This window comes from Onychostruthus taczanowskii, unplaced genomic scaffold (genome assembly GCF_017590055.1).
Source record: "Onychostruthus taczanowskii isolate IOZ18803 unplaced genomic scaffold, ASM1759005v1 scaffold1, whole genome shotgun sequence".
In the NCBI taxonomy this organism is placed as follows: domain Eukaryota; kingdom Metazoa; phylum Chordata; class Aves; order Passeriformes; family Passeridae; genus Onychostruthus; species Onychostruthus taczanowskii.
The window spans coordinates 8685740-8702217 of NW_024496525.1; the positions used below are offsets into that span (position 1 = coordinate 8685740).

The window sequence follows — 16478 nt, forward strand, 5'->3', positions numbered from 1 at the left end:
TGGGGACCAAGGACACATGATCCAAATCTCAGGCCCAAGAACATAAGCAAAGGTGGACTGAAGAGAGAAAAACAAGAAGGATGGGACTTCGTAACTTAAAGCTGACAATTAACTCCAATATGCTAATTGACCAGAATTCACGAAAGTGAGAGACCTCGTGACCGGATTTCCATTCTGTGACCATTTTGGTTCATCTTGGGTGTAGCCTGGTTGTCCATCTTGGGTGTAGCCTCTTGTGTCGCCCAAGGTGTATCCATTGAGGCCTTTTAATAAATACCTACTTTATTCTTTAACTCTGTCTAGGTTAGCCTCTGTTCTAGGTCAGCCTTCAAAAGGCATCACTTAGACATCATTTCACATATTTAAGGTACCTTTGAAGATAGCAAAAGCAGTAATAATATATCTGAAGAGATTAAAAGCTAAGGTTAAAAGAACATTACATACACTTTATTTAAACACAGTAAGAATTTACTATGAAATTATGTCAGGATTCATTATGACAGACTATTTTTTCCAGGTCCTAGTTGCTACTCGTTTCAAAACCACAAACCCAACAACACTTGTAATAAGCTAAAAACTGTGGCAGAGCTAGGCAAAGAGGTCAAATGAGCTGAATTAAAAGAAGAGTAGGAAATCCTGCTTCTTATTCTAAGATGTGACAATGATTTATTCCCTTACTATAGACTGTACAGATGTAGTCAAGTCCTTGCTCTTAATCTGTGAAAGAGTGACAAAAGGTTTCTGTAAACTAGCAATTGACCATTCTCCCAGTACAGAAAGAGTAGGAAGCAGCAATTAGGACACCTATCGGTTTGGTAATACTGCGCTGATCCAGTACAGTTTATTTAGATTAGCTGCAGCCCTCTGTTTTAAATAAAGAGACCTGTAAAATTTATTTAGCTTCTTTGATCCACTGTGTTTAATGAACACAGCTCTACATTCAAACCTTAATATTTCTGAGCCTGAGCAACAGATTTTTTTTCCCCTCCTGTTATTACCTACCTTCCAAGGATTATGAGATACCTCAGGTAATATTAGGGTTATAGTACTTAATTACTATTGAATTTAATACTTAATACAATACAACTTAGTCATACATCTATCAAATAAAGTGATGGAAGCAAAGGCTAAATACAATTCCGTTTGGCTTGAGTTTGGTTTTGTTTTTCATAAGATGGGAAAGGGTTTTTGAGTAGTTCTAGGAAAAAGCTGAATGCTGGTACTGAGATCAGTTTTTGCCTGGTGTGTTAAACTGAATCAGACCATGAAGGAGCCAGACAATAGTTTTTCCCCATTCCTTATAATTCTTCTTAACCTTTTCAGACTGGTGCATATTTAGAAATAAAATCTAGGCAGATGGGTAGGGCAATATGATAGAAATGCCAGGCATAAAAGCAAGTGGACAGGACGGCAAAAGAGCAAGTATCAGTGAGTAAGGAGACTCAGAGAGCAGCAAGGGGACACTGTATTCAAGGATCAGGTGAAAAGGCATGAGGAGAATGCCAAACATTCAGCAAGTTGCTAAAGCAGTACCAAACATTCAGCAGGTGTGCCAAGCAGCAGAAGAGCAATTCCACAAATTCAGCAGATGCACTTAGCAGGAAGGCAATGCCAGGCACGTGGAGCAGGAGACAGGGCAGCAGAAGGCCAATGCCCGTGTACAATCAGATTGAAAGGACAATAAGGAGGCGACACATGCCAGTCAACAGATGGACAGGGCAGTAGGCAGTCACTGTCAAGCAATTAGCTGGTCAAGAGGCAGTGCCAGACAGTCAGGCAAAGGGCCAAGATTTCAGGAGGACAATGCCACACAGCCAGCAGGTGGAGAGAATACAAGACAGCAGTGAATGCCAGGCAGTCCCCAGACAAGGCAGAAAAAGACCAAAGCCCACCAACAATCAGATGCAACTGTTGGCAAGAGCAAAACATAAGCCTGCCAAACGACTGACAGGGCAGTAGGGTGGCAGTGCTTTTTCAACAACTCAGGATACCATGAGTGAAACAATCTCAAGAGTCTAGATGCTCACCCTTTGGTAATACCATTTGATCAGAGTGAACCATGAAAATCCACAGGAGAATAGCACACAAATGGAAACAGCAAATGAGTCTGACCCTAGCACTTGGGGAGGCCATGGGACCTTCCTATAAAACAAAAATATGAGAATCCACAAGAAAATCAAACAAATGGGAAAAATGTGTCTAAAAACTGTTTCTGATGATGATTTAAAAAGCAAAAAAATACTAGCAAAGAATTAGTTTGGAAATGATTGGGTGGGATTGAAGATGTTGCTTACCCCTCTCTGGAGCCCACATAATGGGAATGTTGGGAATTTCTGCAGCAGAAAAACAGAAGAGAAAAGGGATTTCTGACTCCCAGTTCAAGGAAAGCATGTCAGTTTAGGACTGGGTAATCTCTTTGGGCAAAAAATAAGAATTCATCTGAATCTTTGCCCATCCCCAGATACATGCCTTTATGGAGGTTTGTGAAAAATTTCAGAAGCCCACATCACTTTCATCTCATGACCTCCCACCCTTGTTCCCCAAAACCACACTTACCTCTAGCACCTCTAATATAAGAGGGGAAAGGGGTTGGTCTTGTGAGCTCATTCCCATATCCACTGCAAAATGGCTTGTGAAGTTGCACAGGAGTACCCATTAGCCACTGCCGGCCATTTGAGAGATAAACGGAAGTCATCATTAACTGTTACTCGTTATTAGTGCAGGTTGGTGCTTGAATTTGGCTTGGATACACCCACACTCTAATTAAAAGAATTAGTCTTATGAATCTTCTGGGGTAACCCTCTTCTAAGTATCAAATTTATCAGCACCTATTTGTTACCTTATCTTGTCTTCAACTTCAGCATTTTGCTGTTTAACATGGTTGGCTTTTTAAACAAATTAAACTGTTTCAGAAATCTTAGCTGCTGCTTTATTTCAGATACATGCAATGAACTCTGAAATGTAAGAATTGAGAAAATCCCAGCACTAATAAAGTTCAGTAATTTAACTCACCTGTCATTTAAATCATGAGACTTTTCATTCAGTATTCTACCTAGAAACTAAAAGAATCAACCAAGAATCAAACTTCACTATTTCTGTCTACTTAGAAGTCCACATTGTGTGTGCATTTATCTACCTGCACATTAACTTTTTATAGCCAGCACCAAAAATCTGCACTTTACTTTGATAAGGCAGTAATATGAAACAAGAAGCTAACTCTTCCCTCTTCAAATGTAGAGGACCTTAGATAATATAAAGGAATCATGAGCTTTGCTACGCCCTTGCTGAATTAGGATTTGGAAAGGTTGCAGAGACAATCTGTACGAACTTGCCATGCACTCATATGCAACAAAGTTTTTGAAGAATACAGTAGTGATAGGCTAAGCTGATGGAACTTATACTGATCTCTGGGCATCAACCACACATCCTTCTCCTAGCAGAGCAAGGCACAAGAATAACAGAGGTTAATAGAACTTCAAATTTAGAAATTTGGGTCATAGAATAAGAATTTTTTCCATACCCAATCTTTCCCATATTGAACACTACTATTTGGACTTAGAACAAAATGGCAAATAGGCAGAGAAGACCAAGAGACTTCCATCACATGATTAGCAAAGGCATAAACCAGCCAGGAACTGCAAATCCTGGCTGAACCAGAGATATCAGAGTACAAGTTAAGGGCACACATTGGCAGTTTTATAAAATCCTGTGATTTTGTGGTCAGCAGGAACTACAATTAGCTGCACCACATCAAGAACAAAATTGTTATCATCTTCTCTCTCAAGGGAGATCTTTCAAGCTTAATGAAAATGAACTATGACAAACTGATCTCAGTGTACCATAAGAAAACGCTTGTTTGTGGAGGAAAATATGGACTTTAAAAATCCAGTGACAGTTTAAATGTCAACAATAAATAACAGTAGGTTATGCACCTCACTATTTAGGTATTCTGATGAAAGAGTAACTAGGAAAGGAATGTATGCATGAAGGGACAAGAAACTAAAATATAGTCTAAATAAAGGTTAAAAAGTAATTATTTTCTTGTCCATAACTGATAAGACTTTCATGCCTAAGCGTGACAATAGTCATTTTGGTTTTCTATTTTGGTACTTGTACTGAGTCAACATTTTGCTAAAGCTTCACTGCTCCATGTGGTAGCAATTAGCAAAAGCAGGAGAAGAACTAGTTATAATCCTAAGAATAACTCCCGAAGGCAGCTGCTTTCCAAGACTCTTCTAGTTTCTTTCCACTTAGTGGCTGGAAAAGCTCCTACACAGCAGGGAAGAAGTAAATGAGAAATTCTCTATTCTTTAATAAGTATTAGTTTTAATGATCAACTATTTTAATAATGAGTCATTTTGCTATTCTGGTGTGCTAATGTCAAAAGGACTAACTCACTCAATTTTTCATACCTCTTAAATCCAAACTAGTATTTGCCATCTAGTTATTATGCCTTTCAGCTGCCTTCACAGGGAAGTCTTCCTAACATGTCCACATTATTTTTTGGTTAATTTTCCTTGTATTTTGCTTTAACTAAACTCTTTGTAATAGACCATGACCAGAAAAAAAATCACACATTAAGGAAAAAAATTTCAGGCCTGACACTATTTTCAGGATTATTTTGCTTGAACTTGATGTTTAATTTTGTTCAGTTTTCCTATTCTCTTCTCCAAAGTCATGCTTTAATGGAAATTATTTTTAAAAATGCCTAAGAGGAAAAAAAATTCCAAAAGTTCCAAATTGAAAATTTCATCATGCAGAAGTCCTATGGCAGCCTATTTTTCTTCCCCAGTTACAGAAAGGACTGCAAGATATATTCACTGTTGTGGCTACATTGCTAATAGGAGACAAGTCATTTTATTTAAACTAATATAGAAATGTCCACATAAGCTGTGGGCTCTACAGTGGAAACACAGCTAAAAGGCATCAGTAAAACCAAGAGGAGGAAAACCCTTCTCTTTACCCCATTAAAAAGCACACCAGATTGTTTATCTGGGTGTACTTTTGGATGTACTGGGTTCACTGGAACCATTTGTCCACTCTCAGGACATGCCAGCGTTCTTCCAACTGCCATTCCTAAATTGCCTTGGAAAAACCCTTTCATTTCAAAATTTAATAAAAAGGTGAGATTTCCTGGCTCATTACTGTGGTTTTGTTTCTCATTTTATGAAACATTCAAATTCCTTACTAATGTTTTACTGTTCTTTTCAGCAGAGCTTGCAAATGTTTCCTACATATTTGAAAGTCAAAAAAGACAGCCTCTATTTGCTATTCATGAGTATTAAGGACACCTTAAAAAAAGCAAATAAAAGCTCATCCTCAAATGAGCAAAAATAACCAAAGGCTTAATGGAATTCTGTTAGCATTACCTTTATGATAAGACAGACAGACAACTTTACACAGAAGGTTAATACATTAGTTAAGTAATTAAAAATGTATTTGCCCCAGCATTCTCAGCCAATATTGAAAGGGTTTCGCATTTTCAAAAAAGAGACAAAAGCAATTCATCTATTCCTTTTGAATTCAGGAAATAAAATTGTTTCATTATTAATTTCAGGATTCATTTGATTCAAACTATCTTCTCATCTAACACATACAGAAGATTAGGCTGTAAGTGCAGGATGATTAATTTAACATCATCCATGATTTCTGCAAGAAGTACAAGATAACTTGAGTTTTATAAGACATTTCTCCCACTAGCCAACTCTTGATTTGACAGAATTAAAATGAAGAATACAGCTCTTAAGGGAATTTGCTTGTGATTAATCTCTTAAACCAACAAACCCTAACCCAAACATATAAAGCCTTTCATTATGATGATTTTATTAGATTTTTCTGGCTCAAGCTTTCTATTATCAGCTATTTTTAATATTCCCTTTAGTAGGTAAAAAAAGCCTTTGGTACCTTACAAAGCCTTCAGTATTGTACACTTTCCCAAAGAAAGTAAAGACAAAACCAAAGTTATTTATCAGTGCTCTTCATGATAAACTAAACAGACTGCGTTGTGTAACTCCCACAGAAAGCATCTCTTTTTTTACCTTCATATTTTTACCATCATATTTTTTTTTTACCTTTTTCTATATCCACTGTGACAGTTAAAACTTTTTTAAAGGAATGTCAATAAAAATATGCAGCTTTACACACATCAATCCCATATACAGACAAGTATTATCTGTATTTTTTCATGGCCTTATTTTTTTGAGTAACCTCTGATAGTTGAGTAAATGGAGCTGAAATGGGATCTGCCTTTCTTGCCCCTCACATTTCTCACGAAAGAGTCTGAGCAGCTCGCAGGTGTTTCCACACAGCGACTGCAGCTGATGACAGCACAACCAAGCCCTTCAGTGATGAGACTGTGCTACCAAGTTTCCCTGAGAAACTCCAACAAGAGAAGAGAAAGGCACTCTTCAGCCCTTTGTAAGTCAGCTAAATCAGAGTGGAATTTCTCAAGACACAGGTACTTCTGTAAACTGACAGTGTGCTGTGTGGTGCATATAATTAGAATACTGCTGCTTCTCAAAGAAACTGGTCATAGATGTTTAGTGAAAAGTGTTCTGCAACTAAACATATAAATTCTGCTATAGTAACATGACTTCCCAAGAAAGATTAAAAATCTAAACATTTTATTTTAAATTGAAGTATTATGGCACATAAATATATTGAATTTTATAACACCAAATGCAGCATATCAAATAACAAATTTTATTGAAAAATAAAAGCAGACTAGATAAAGACCTGATCATATAAGCTAGGAACTGCCTGGAGGACTGAGAAAAAGGGAATGGTACTTTACAGAGTTGCTGATAAACTTCTAAAAGAGCAGCAGAGAATTTGGAAGGAGTCTGTCACAGAGCAATCTGCTCCATGTAAGCACCTTTGTTGATCAGATGCATGTAGCAAGGTTTTCCAATGCCAACCCTTCAGGAGCAAGGTGGGTTGAAAACAATTTTCTAAGAACAATGAAGGCCTCAAAAGGTCTGATGGCAAGTTACAGGGTCAGATGTCATCCATACACAGCACATATTGTTATACAGTAGCTCACCGCAGAAGTCAAACTTAACTCAGAGCAAGACCTCCATTAAGAGATATGAAAAGCTACAGTTTCAAAAGAGACTACAGAAATAATTTCTTAAAATAGCTATTAAATTGGAGAGTACCTCGAATATTGAACGGTGAAAGACAGAAACATTAGCCTGGGTTATTAGAGATTGTACAATTTCATATTATTCCTACCACAAAATTACTTATGTCCCACGTGAGATGAAGGCTTCATTCCTCCACACTATGGAGCGATGCTGAAGCGACAGTTTGTAAAATGGAAATTATTTTCTTTTGGTCCAGTGCCAGTAATAAAATATTGCTGAGGAAGAACAGAAGTAGTCCTATATCCACAACAAACAATAGTAGAAATCCTGCTGCTCTGGAAAGGCAGTATTTGAACCAGGGAGGACAAAAACCTCCTATATATTATTTCTAGTTTAAGTTGCTGCCTATTAAATGGAAATTGTTATTTGAAAAATTTAAGTCTCAGTGGATTTGGGTTACTTTGATGGAATGTGTTGCTGCGAGAGTATGGCTACAACATGACTATCCCCATTGTGTCATAAGCATCTAATTTCATTAACAAAGTTAAATTGGAAGCAAACAAACAGGAAAAAAAAAAAACACATAAAAACTGAAAACAATAGAGATCTTGAGACAGAGAAATGGAAGAATATAGATATTAAAATAGTCTGCAGAAGTGAAATGTAATTTGAACCAAAAATCACTGAGAGATATCTTAGAGAATGGGGAAGAGCCAAATGATAGAAAATTTGCATTTGGCAATAATTATAAAAATACTGGTGCAATTTTGAACTGAATATAAAAAGACATACTACAGAAGAATCAAGACTTTCTTCTATACAAACATGGCTTCTGTGTGGTATGTTTGGAGTATTTTGCTCATCCTGAGCATGATTTTTCAGAAGCATTGACAAATAGAAGGGAGTTCCAGTCAACAATGATTTCTTTTCATGAGTTCTTACAGAACACTGATGAAAGAATAAATAAGTATGCATATATTTTCAGACTAAATTAAAACAAGTATGTGTCTAAATACATTTTAAACCAGTCCATAAATATTGAAGAATATAAACAGCAAGAACTGAAAGAAGATTCACAAATTTTCCAGAACACTCGAAATGACTGTAAGGAAACATCTGTCTGGTGTTACATGCTGGAAAACAGCTCTTCTCTGTTTTTTATAAAGTATTATCTTAAAATCTTAGGGCTCAAAATTACCTGCAGTGTGGATGAAATACTTGTGAATACACATTGTGACAGTTCAAGAATATCTATCATCAGCTGAGGACAATACCTTGATTTCCACTGCTATTATCTAAGTACATAAAATTAGTCTCAGAGATGGGCAAACAAGACTTGCACAGAATCATACTAGAGACAATGGATAAGGAAACATCTAGAAGACTGTTAGGAGACAGACAAGTGAATTTTTTGAATGTACAATTTTGCAAAAGAACAAAGTAAAAATACAGAAGACAGAAAACTGAGCAGAGAACCCATGTACATGAGATTTTTTCCTTCCCTTTGTACTGAGCAACAGCAACAGAGAAAATACATTAATATCACAGAAGGATTCCTAGTGATTGATGAAAATGCTGCAACATGATTTAATTTTTTTCACAAAAGTTAATGTATATTGTTATCACCATTCTGTAACAACTACCACTGAAGTATTGTAGTTCCAAGAAATAAATGTTTACATCTGGAAATACAAAACAAAAGTTCCCTGAATAAACTTGGGCCACACTTGGACCTCTGTCCAGTACAAACACTTTTTAAATCAACAAGCAGACTGTATGAGCAAACTCCAGCAGAGATTTAAAAAATATTCCATAAATTATATGTGAAATTACCTTGTAAAAAAAAAAAAGGGGGTTGTATCTACAAAATTAGGCTTACACTTCAGCTTTAGTACAAATGCAAACTACCACCAACTGCCAGAACAATTAAGAATTCCAGCATTCTCTAGTAACTCCTGTAACACACACTTTCAAATTCAGCCACTCATTGAGTGAATTTGGTTTTTTAAATATCCATATGCATTTCATCACTTCTACTTGTGCAGTCAAGAAAGGGAAGGATATTCACACTGCTTAAGCAAACTAGCCTTTGCCCCTCAAAATGTGAATCGTAGGAACTAATTCAAAAGCTCCTCTCCCCACACTGACTAGACTGAGGCTATAAATTTAGGGATCAGAGACAGGCAAGGAAAATCAGACATTTTGAATATTCCTAAAATATTTCTTCTATTCCATTACAAGAAAAAATGTTTCTACACATCACTGAAACAACTGTAGTAATCTGGAATGGTTCTGACATAGTGTTCAAAAGGCAAAGTGAGTGGGGAAACTACTAAGTTTTTGAGATGCTTAATTACATATTTCTGAGGTATCAAGAAGCCATTTTTAGTTACATTATGCTAGGCACTTAATTTCAATTTTATCAATAATTACAAAATTCAATTAACATTAAGTCTTTGGGTTGCAATTATTCTTGGGAACTACTTTTATTGGGTATGTACAATTATATATCTATAGAAAGAAACAGAAAAACCTGCTTTCTAATCCAAAGTACAGGGGAATTAAGGAGAAGCAGGACTGAAACATACCAGCGGAAGTATGATTCAACAGACTCTATTCTAAAGAAAAACACTAAAACATTTTCCATTATCAAATTCAATTCTTGAAAGTTTTAAATTAACATCTTAAAGATGACATCTCCATAGCACAGTACCATGATCACATCCTTTCATTGTCAGCTCAGTGATGAGAATGTGCTGAGCCAACACCATACACACAAGGGGTGAAAACATCATTCTCTACATCGATGCAAGTCTTCCCAAAGGCTTGTTATTGCACATTGCATGTTGACATAATGAATTTTCCATTCTGGGTTTTCTTATTGACCCAAAAGACATAAAATATGGGGACAAAACTTAGGCTTCTTAGTATGTTTTTGGTATGACACATGCTGGCAAACTGATTTTCTTCCCTTAAAATCATTTGTTTGATTGAATGATGTAATAAATCCTATCATAGGAACAATGCTTGTCATCACCACTTTGTAATAAACCTGGATTCTATATCTCCACTATGATTAAAGTTAATCCAACTGAATTAAGTGAAAAACAATGCAGTTTTTCTTCAGTACAAGTTATTAATGATTTTTGTATCAATGCGTTTTTATTCTACAGAGACAGAAACAACTCAGATAACTTTCAGAATGGCTTACTCAACAAAACTGATGAAAAGAATCATTCCTACCTGTGTTAATTAGTTAGAGTAACAGCAATGCAGTGTAAAGAAAATACTATGTGTTTGTGTGCAGAGTTCTCATTTGTTTATTTTTTGTCCCAAATGCTGCTTGAGAATTTGTAACTAATTGTTTGCACTGGCTACAATGCTTCATCTGGCACTGCTACCTAGGCTTGACCCTTCACAAAGGAAAACTGAAGCAGAAATTCATCCCTCCTTCTACACAGTCCTGGTTACACAACCTTCAAAAGCATTATGTTGGTTTGCAAGCAAGAGACTAATTTGACCAACTCACTTTTCACTTGTGGTGGCTTTAGCAAAGGGAATAATCTGCAAACTCAGTTTCACTAGGTACCACACTGTGTTCATCTTAACATTGTTCCCATTTCCTGATACACAGACTGCCTCGCCAAGTTTTAGTTACTCAAGGTTTTTAGTTCCATCAGAAGTAATGAACAGGAGCATTTTGTTTACACGTTTCTCTAGTTACACAAATGTTATACAATAAATTTAAAAATGCTTTTAAATTTCTAATGGAAAAAAAATTGAACTTTAGGCATGTGACAAAACACATTTGTAAGTAAAAAGCATTGTAGATATGCTATAAAGAATTCAAATCAACTTGAGAGTTGAAGAAATTGGAAACATACATGAGTACTTAACAAATCTAGGTATGTTTAATTATGCAAATATACACAACTCACTCAATCTTAATTCTGCCCTTTAGAGAACATAATCACACCAAATGAAAAATGTAATTTTAAAGGTTCATGTTAATCTAATTTGGAACCATAAATAACAAAATACTTCAGGAACAATCACACAGTCATTTCACATGACATCTCATGGCCATGAGGTCATTAGGTTAAGCTTCTCATTTTTCCCCCCTTACTTTAGCTTCATATAAGTGTAATGTAAGCAAATTTCCTAAGCAACATTTACTGGTGGAGATTACCTCCACCTCTGTGCCTGTTTAGATTTTTCTGACAAGCAGATCCATCTCTCTTATCCCACTCTTCCTTGCACAAGACACAACAAAAGCCACACAAGATTTTGCTTAGCAGTGTTGTACTGCAGTGCTAAGGAATATTATGCCACAAAGCCGTTAGAATTTTGTTTTGTGAGAGGATTAGAAAACCATTACACTATACCAGATTTTAGTTTGAAAATCGTTTTGGGTCAGAACCCAAGGTCAGAGTAATTCTCTTGTGCTATACTTTCTATTACTGTTTTCTGATTCCAAGTCGTCTAGCACTTGACCCATCCACAGATACTGCAAAGTAAAGTTACAGATGAAATTTTAAAAAAAAATCACCACCCCCCCTCCAAACTCATGCATTTTTACACCAAAGGGCAGATTTTTCTATTTCAGGACTATCTCACCTCTGGAGTGACATCTCGCGGTGCAAACCCTGTTCCTCCAGTTGTTAAAATCAAATTAAGTTCCTTTTCATCACACCAATCTATCAGCGTCTCCTGAAAGAGAACACAAATCCTGTCAGAGCTAGCAAGAAATGGTTATATCAGATAATACCTGAAGACTTGAAATGTCTTAAAAACAGAGACATACAATATGGGGAATCATAAACCACCCATGGCTTTTTATACAAAGATTTTAAACCGCTATTTATAACCAAGGTAAGACAGAATAATGCAAGTATCCATATAATATTATTTTTCATATGGAAACTGAAATTCAGTTCTCCATCTCTTGACCTGAATTGGAAAACAGGAACTCACAGTTATTAATTTCTACCACTGTTTATTTTGATATATAAATATAATATTCTTTGATACAGTTTAATAAGTACGTAAATTTAATTTGGATTACATCTTTGATTTATGTTACAGTAACTTTGGTTTCCACGCTGCACTTTTTCATAGCCTGAAAAAAGCAAGAACCACGTATCTGTAAGCTTAACTACCAAAAGATGCAATAATGCACTTGATGCAGCTGGTGATGGTCTATAATCATCTTTCCTACATTCCCCTAATATCCCAACAGCAGTGTGTATACCTATTCCAAAGTTGGACTAAGAAATTGGTCATGTAAATTCAATGACTTACAATTCTGGATAACTCATGATACTAGAGAAGTGTTTGATTTGATATATTCATTTTTAAAGTGACTTTTTAAGCTAGTTTTCAAGCTATGAAAAAAAAGTGACAGAAGCAGAAGAGTTAAATAATCTCAATGTGATTATCTCACTTATCCTTCATACTCGACTGTGGGCCAGCACAGCAGGAGCATGTCTGCTTGGAGTGCAAAATGCACTGTGTTACCTTAAGTACACTTGATACATAGTAAAGTATTCACCTCCACAGATCATATCAATTATTGAGACAGCTATCCATATTCTAGCAAAGAAACAACATTATTTGAAAATGTTTAGGGCAAATTTAAGTTTTGGGAGTATTATATGGAGAAGGAAGGAATAGTTTTGGAGATTGTTGGCTTCAAGCTTATTATTTATCACAAAATTAGCTCTGAGAAATATACTGTTTTAAAAAGCTTAAAATAAAATGTCTGTTACATTTGAAAAAAACCCAATCAATTCAGGTAATCCTCAGCTGTATTTTTGCAGGCCTAGTACTGCAATGCAACTCCCATTTAACAGAAAGATCATACACAGACACCTAAAAATTGCAACTAGAATAAACCTTTGTCAGGCTGCAAGCCCCACCACACCAACACATCCAAGGATTACTTCAAGAAGTGACAAGACCAAAAAGGTTCTGTCTTTATTCCTCCTTTCTTTATTCTTTACTTCCACTTTCTCTTTTGTATTCTCTCTTGTCTTTATTAAAATCATATTCATCTTTTTACTCTACCCCTTTGGAGAACAACTCTCCAGATTCACTAGGTTGTAAGTGAACATACCAGAAGTTTGTTATATGAACATTTCAAATAAGCTTGGGAATGGAACAAGGATAATGCCTCCAACTTGTACACAAATAAATAAACTAGAAACTATAGCTCTTGTGTTACATTTTGGAAAAAAAAAGTGAATTATGGTAGTAAAAGGATTTCAGGTCTTAAAATTCTTTGCCTCAATAACATAGTTATGCATTAGGAAATTTCTTTCAAATAGGTGGCATCTCTATAATCTAGAAACATATTTGTCTTGACTTAAACAGGTACAAATGTCAGAGAAGACTTTGGAGAAGCTCAGTGTTTGACAAAGTTAGACCTTAATATTGCATTAATTTTAAAAATTAATATAGTCAGGGAAAAAACTTCCTATATAAAACAGGATGGATAGATTTTTTTTTTGTTTTGTTGTTGGTTTTTTTTGTTTGTTTTTATTTTTTTTTAAAGCAGAATTTATCTTCAGAGAAAATAAAACCTGCCAAACTCCTTTTAACAAGAAAATAGATCCTTCCTCTGTTCTCATTTTGCTACAGTCCAGTAATACTTCCATTAATGAGGGGAGAAAAAGTCATGTGATATCCTACAAAAAACTAAAGAAATCAATATCCTAACTCTTCAATTAAACTGAGCAATAATTAAGTGCCTATTCTGCTACTGCATCAGTGTACCTAGGCAGACTCCTAGACAGAATTCTCCATCAAGTTCTAGTTATACTAAAGAAACTTTCAAGCTTTCAAGTAGAAGACTTTTAACTATGAGGCAGTGAGTTTGGGTTTCACTGAACTTCAGAAGTGCAAATTTATCACTTAGATATTTTAAAACCATGGAAAAATACCCAAGGCTTATATTCAGCTGATTTATTTTCTCTCTAACCCAAAAAACTGTTTCCCATGAAATATTCTCATTGCTGTAAAAGTATCCAAAAAAGGAAGCCCTACACTCACCAATTATGAACAAATTGTGGACTCAGAACAGGTAGATACTGTACTGGCTTTGCAGGGAACTGAATTTTCTCTGTCTTCAAATGAAGATTTCTCTAGGCAAGTGACCTGATATTTGGATTTACTGACACTATACAAGCAAAATTATTACATAACATTTCAACCAAAGACAATTTCATTTAGTATTTTTTATGCATATTTCTTCTATTGTTTCACTGATAATAAGCTTTCAAGAGAAAATAGCTAGGTCAACAGATTATGTAAAGCACTATTATTTCATTCAAGCCAATGGAATGATGCTGATGGATACAAAATACAGTAGCTGTCTCTGAAAACAGTCCAGTAAAATTACCACCAATTTTTAAAAAGCCAGAACAAAGTTACAGAACTCCAGGGGAAAAAAAAAAACCAACCAATAAATAGCTTAATATTTTTAACAATTAGTATCCTAAATTAGGCTTTATCAGTTATTTTCCAGGGTCAAGGTGTAACAGAAATGAAGTCATTACAGACAATTCCTCCACAAATAATTTTATTTCAAAAGGATGCAACCATTTCAGATTTCACTGAAGTCCTAAAATAATTATATTAATTATGTCTTTCTGATGCACAGAAGTAAAATGTCAGGCCAGTTGTCTCCTTAAGCTTTAGATTAGATCTAGTTTTCGGTTCTCTTTATCTAATTTCTCATATTTTCTCACTAAAATACATTTAAATTTCCCTTATTCAAATGAGTAAGAAATCCTTAGGTATAACAAACCACCTCCTTCCATCTCTTGCTCCAAAGAGCTCTTGCTTCTGTCAGCTCCCTCTCTCCCACAACCTGGAACTACTCATTCGACTACCTATGCACTGCTCAATATTGAAATTACTTCAATTATAACACTATTCAACAAAAACTTTGTTTATGATGCTTGAATTTTCTCATGACCAGTGTTAATTTTACCAGCGCAGAAAAATACTGCCTCATTTTTTCTCTGAGTTCTTAGTCTTTCACAGGTCAATTTATTGATGTAAAGACCAATAAAGATCATTACCTCATGGAAGAATGCCCACAGTTGTGGCTCAGTGCAGAGACCCTGTGTATCTGGCAGGTACATGCTTGCAAATTCATAAAGGCACCATCCCATTACACTAAGTCCAAAAGCTGTACAGATGCATTTTAGCAGTACCACACCTAAGCTAGTGTTATGTGACATTTCAGTCAGGGAACAGCTTGAACACTCACAGACACATTTCCTTCTGTGAAGGTAACTTAAGCATCTCCATGTCCAGGATGCAAACCTGCCACTAGTCTAAGTTGCAATGAGCAAGCCACAAAATTTTGGTAATTTCCTTTTGTATTTAAAACTAGTTCCAGAGCTCAGGCTCTTCCCTACACCACCCTGCCTTGATCTACAGGGTTCAAGACAGAGAAAATACATCATGCTCTAATTTGGTAGGGTTGTCCAGCAACTCTTCATGATTATCATTAGGTGTATTTCTAGTAACTCTTCTTCACTAGTAATTTCTGTGGGATAATGCCCCACCATGATATATAAGAAACCTGATCACAGGATATACAATTACAATGGATAGGAAAGTGGGCTATTTCATACCTCCATTAACATACCATCCTTTTATCTCTGTGTAACTGAACTGGAAAAACAAATAGGGATTCCTTTCTGGAACGAGAGGAACAATGCCCTGATCTTTAAAGATAACTACGGTTTGTGGATTACTTATCTTGGCCATAAATTTAGACTTGACACAGGCTGCAAATCTCCTCCAGTCCTCCTAGCACTACTGTCTGGTGATTTGCCACACAGACATTGAGACTATGAGCCTTAACTGGAGCAGAAGGACCACAAAGCACACGAAAATGGTCATTGTGCATCAGATTAGCTGAATGACTTTTCCTTTTCTATGATGCTACAGTCTATGGCATGTCTTCTCTTTTTTTTGTTGTCCTGTTTTTGCCATTACTGCTATGAGAGTGTGATAACACTCCCACATGTTTAGCTTCCAAAATTACTAGAATATCCTCCTTCAAGTCAATATTCTGGTGCTTACCATTTAGATAAACATGTATACATTTTTCTGATCAATACATAACTTACTTCACAATACAAGTTTAGTAAAAATAATTCTCAATACACATACATATTTTCATATACCATAGCCACTAGAACACAAAATGTACACTGTTATAATTTCAAACATCCAGAAAGAACAGGGAAATGCTAAAAACAGTATAAACAGGGCAGGATTTCATAATGTATCCAATGAATCCATACAGAATTCCTTCATTCTGTATTCAGTATTGAAACTGTTTAAAAATTCTTAATTCTATAGTTAACAAAGATG

At 35.6% G+C, this 16478-nt stretch overlaps 1 protein-coding gene across 2 annotated transcripts in view; it reads right to left on the reverse strand.

The window, feature by feature from the left end:
- The window catches only part of GPHN (gephyrin), a 270642-nt gene that overhangs the window by 116095 nt on the left and 138069 nt on the right, over positions 1-16478 (reverse strand). For both annotated transcript variants that reach the window (XM_041396794.1, XM_041396784.1), the window contains exon 4: positions 11703-11795. In XM_041396794.1, the coding sequence (XP_041252728.1) occupies positions 11703-11795 (93 nt within the window). The remainder of the gene's footprint in view (positions 1-11702; positions 11796-16478) is intronic.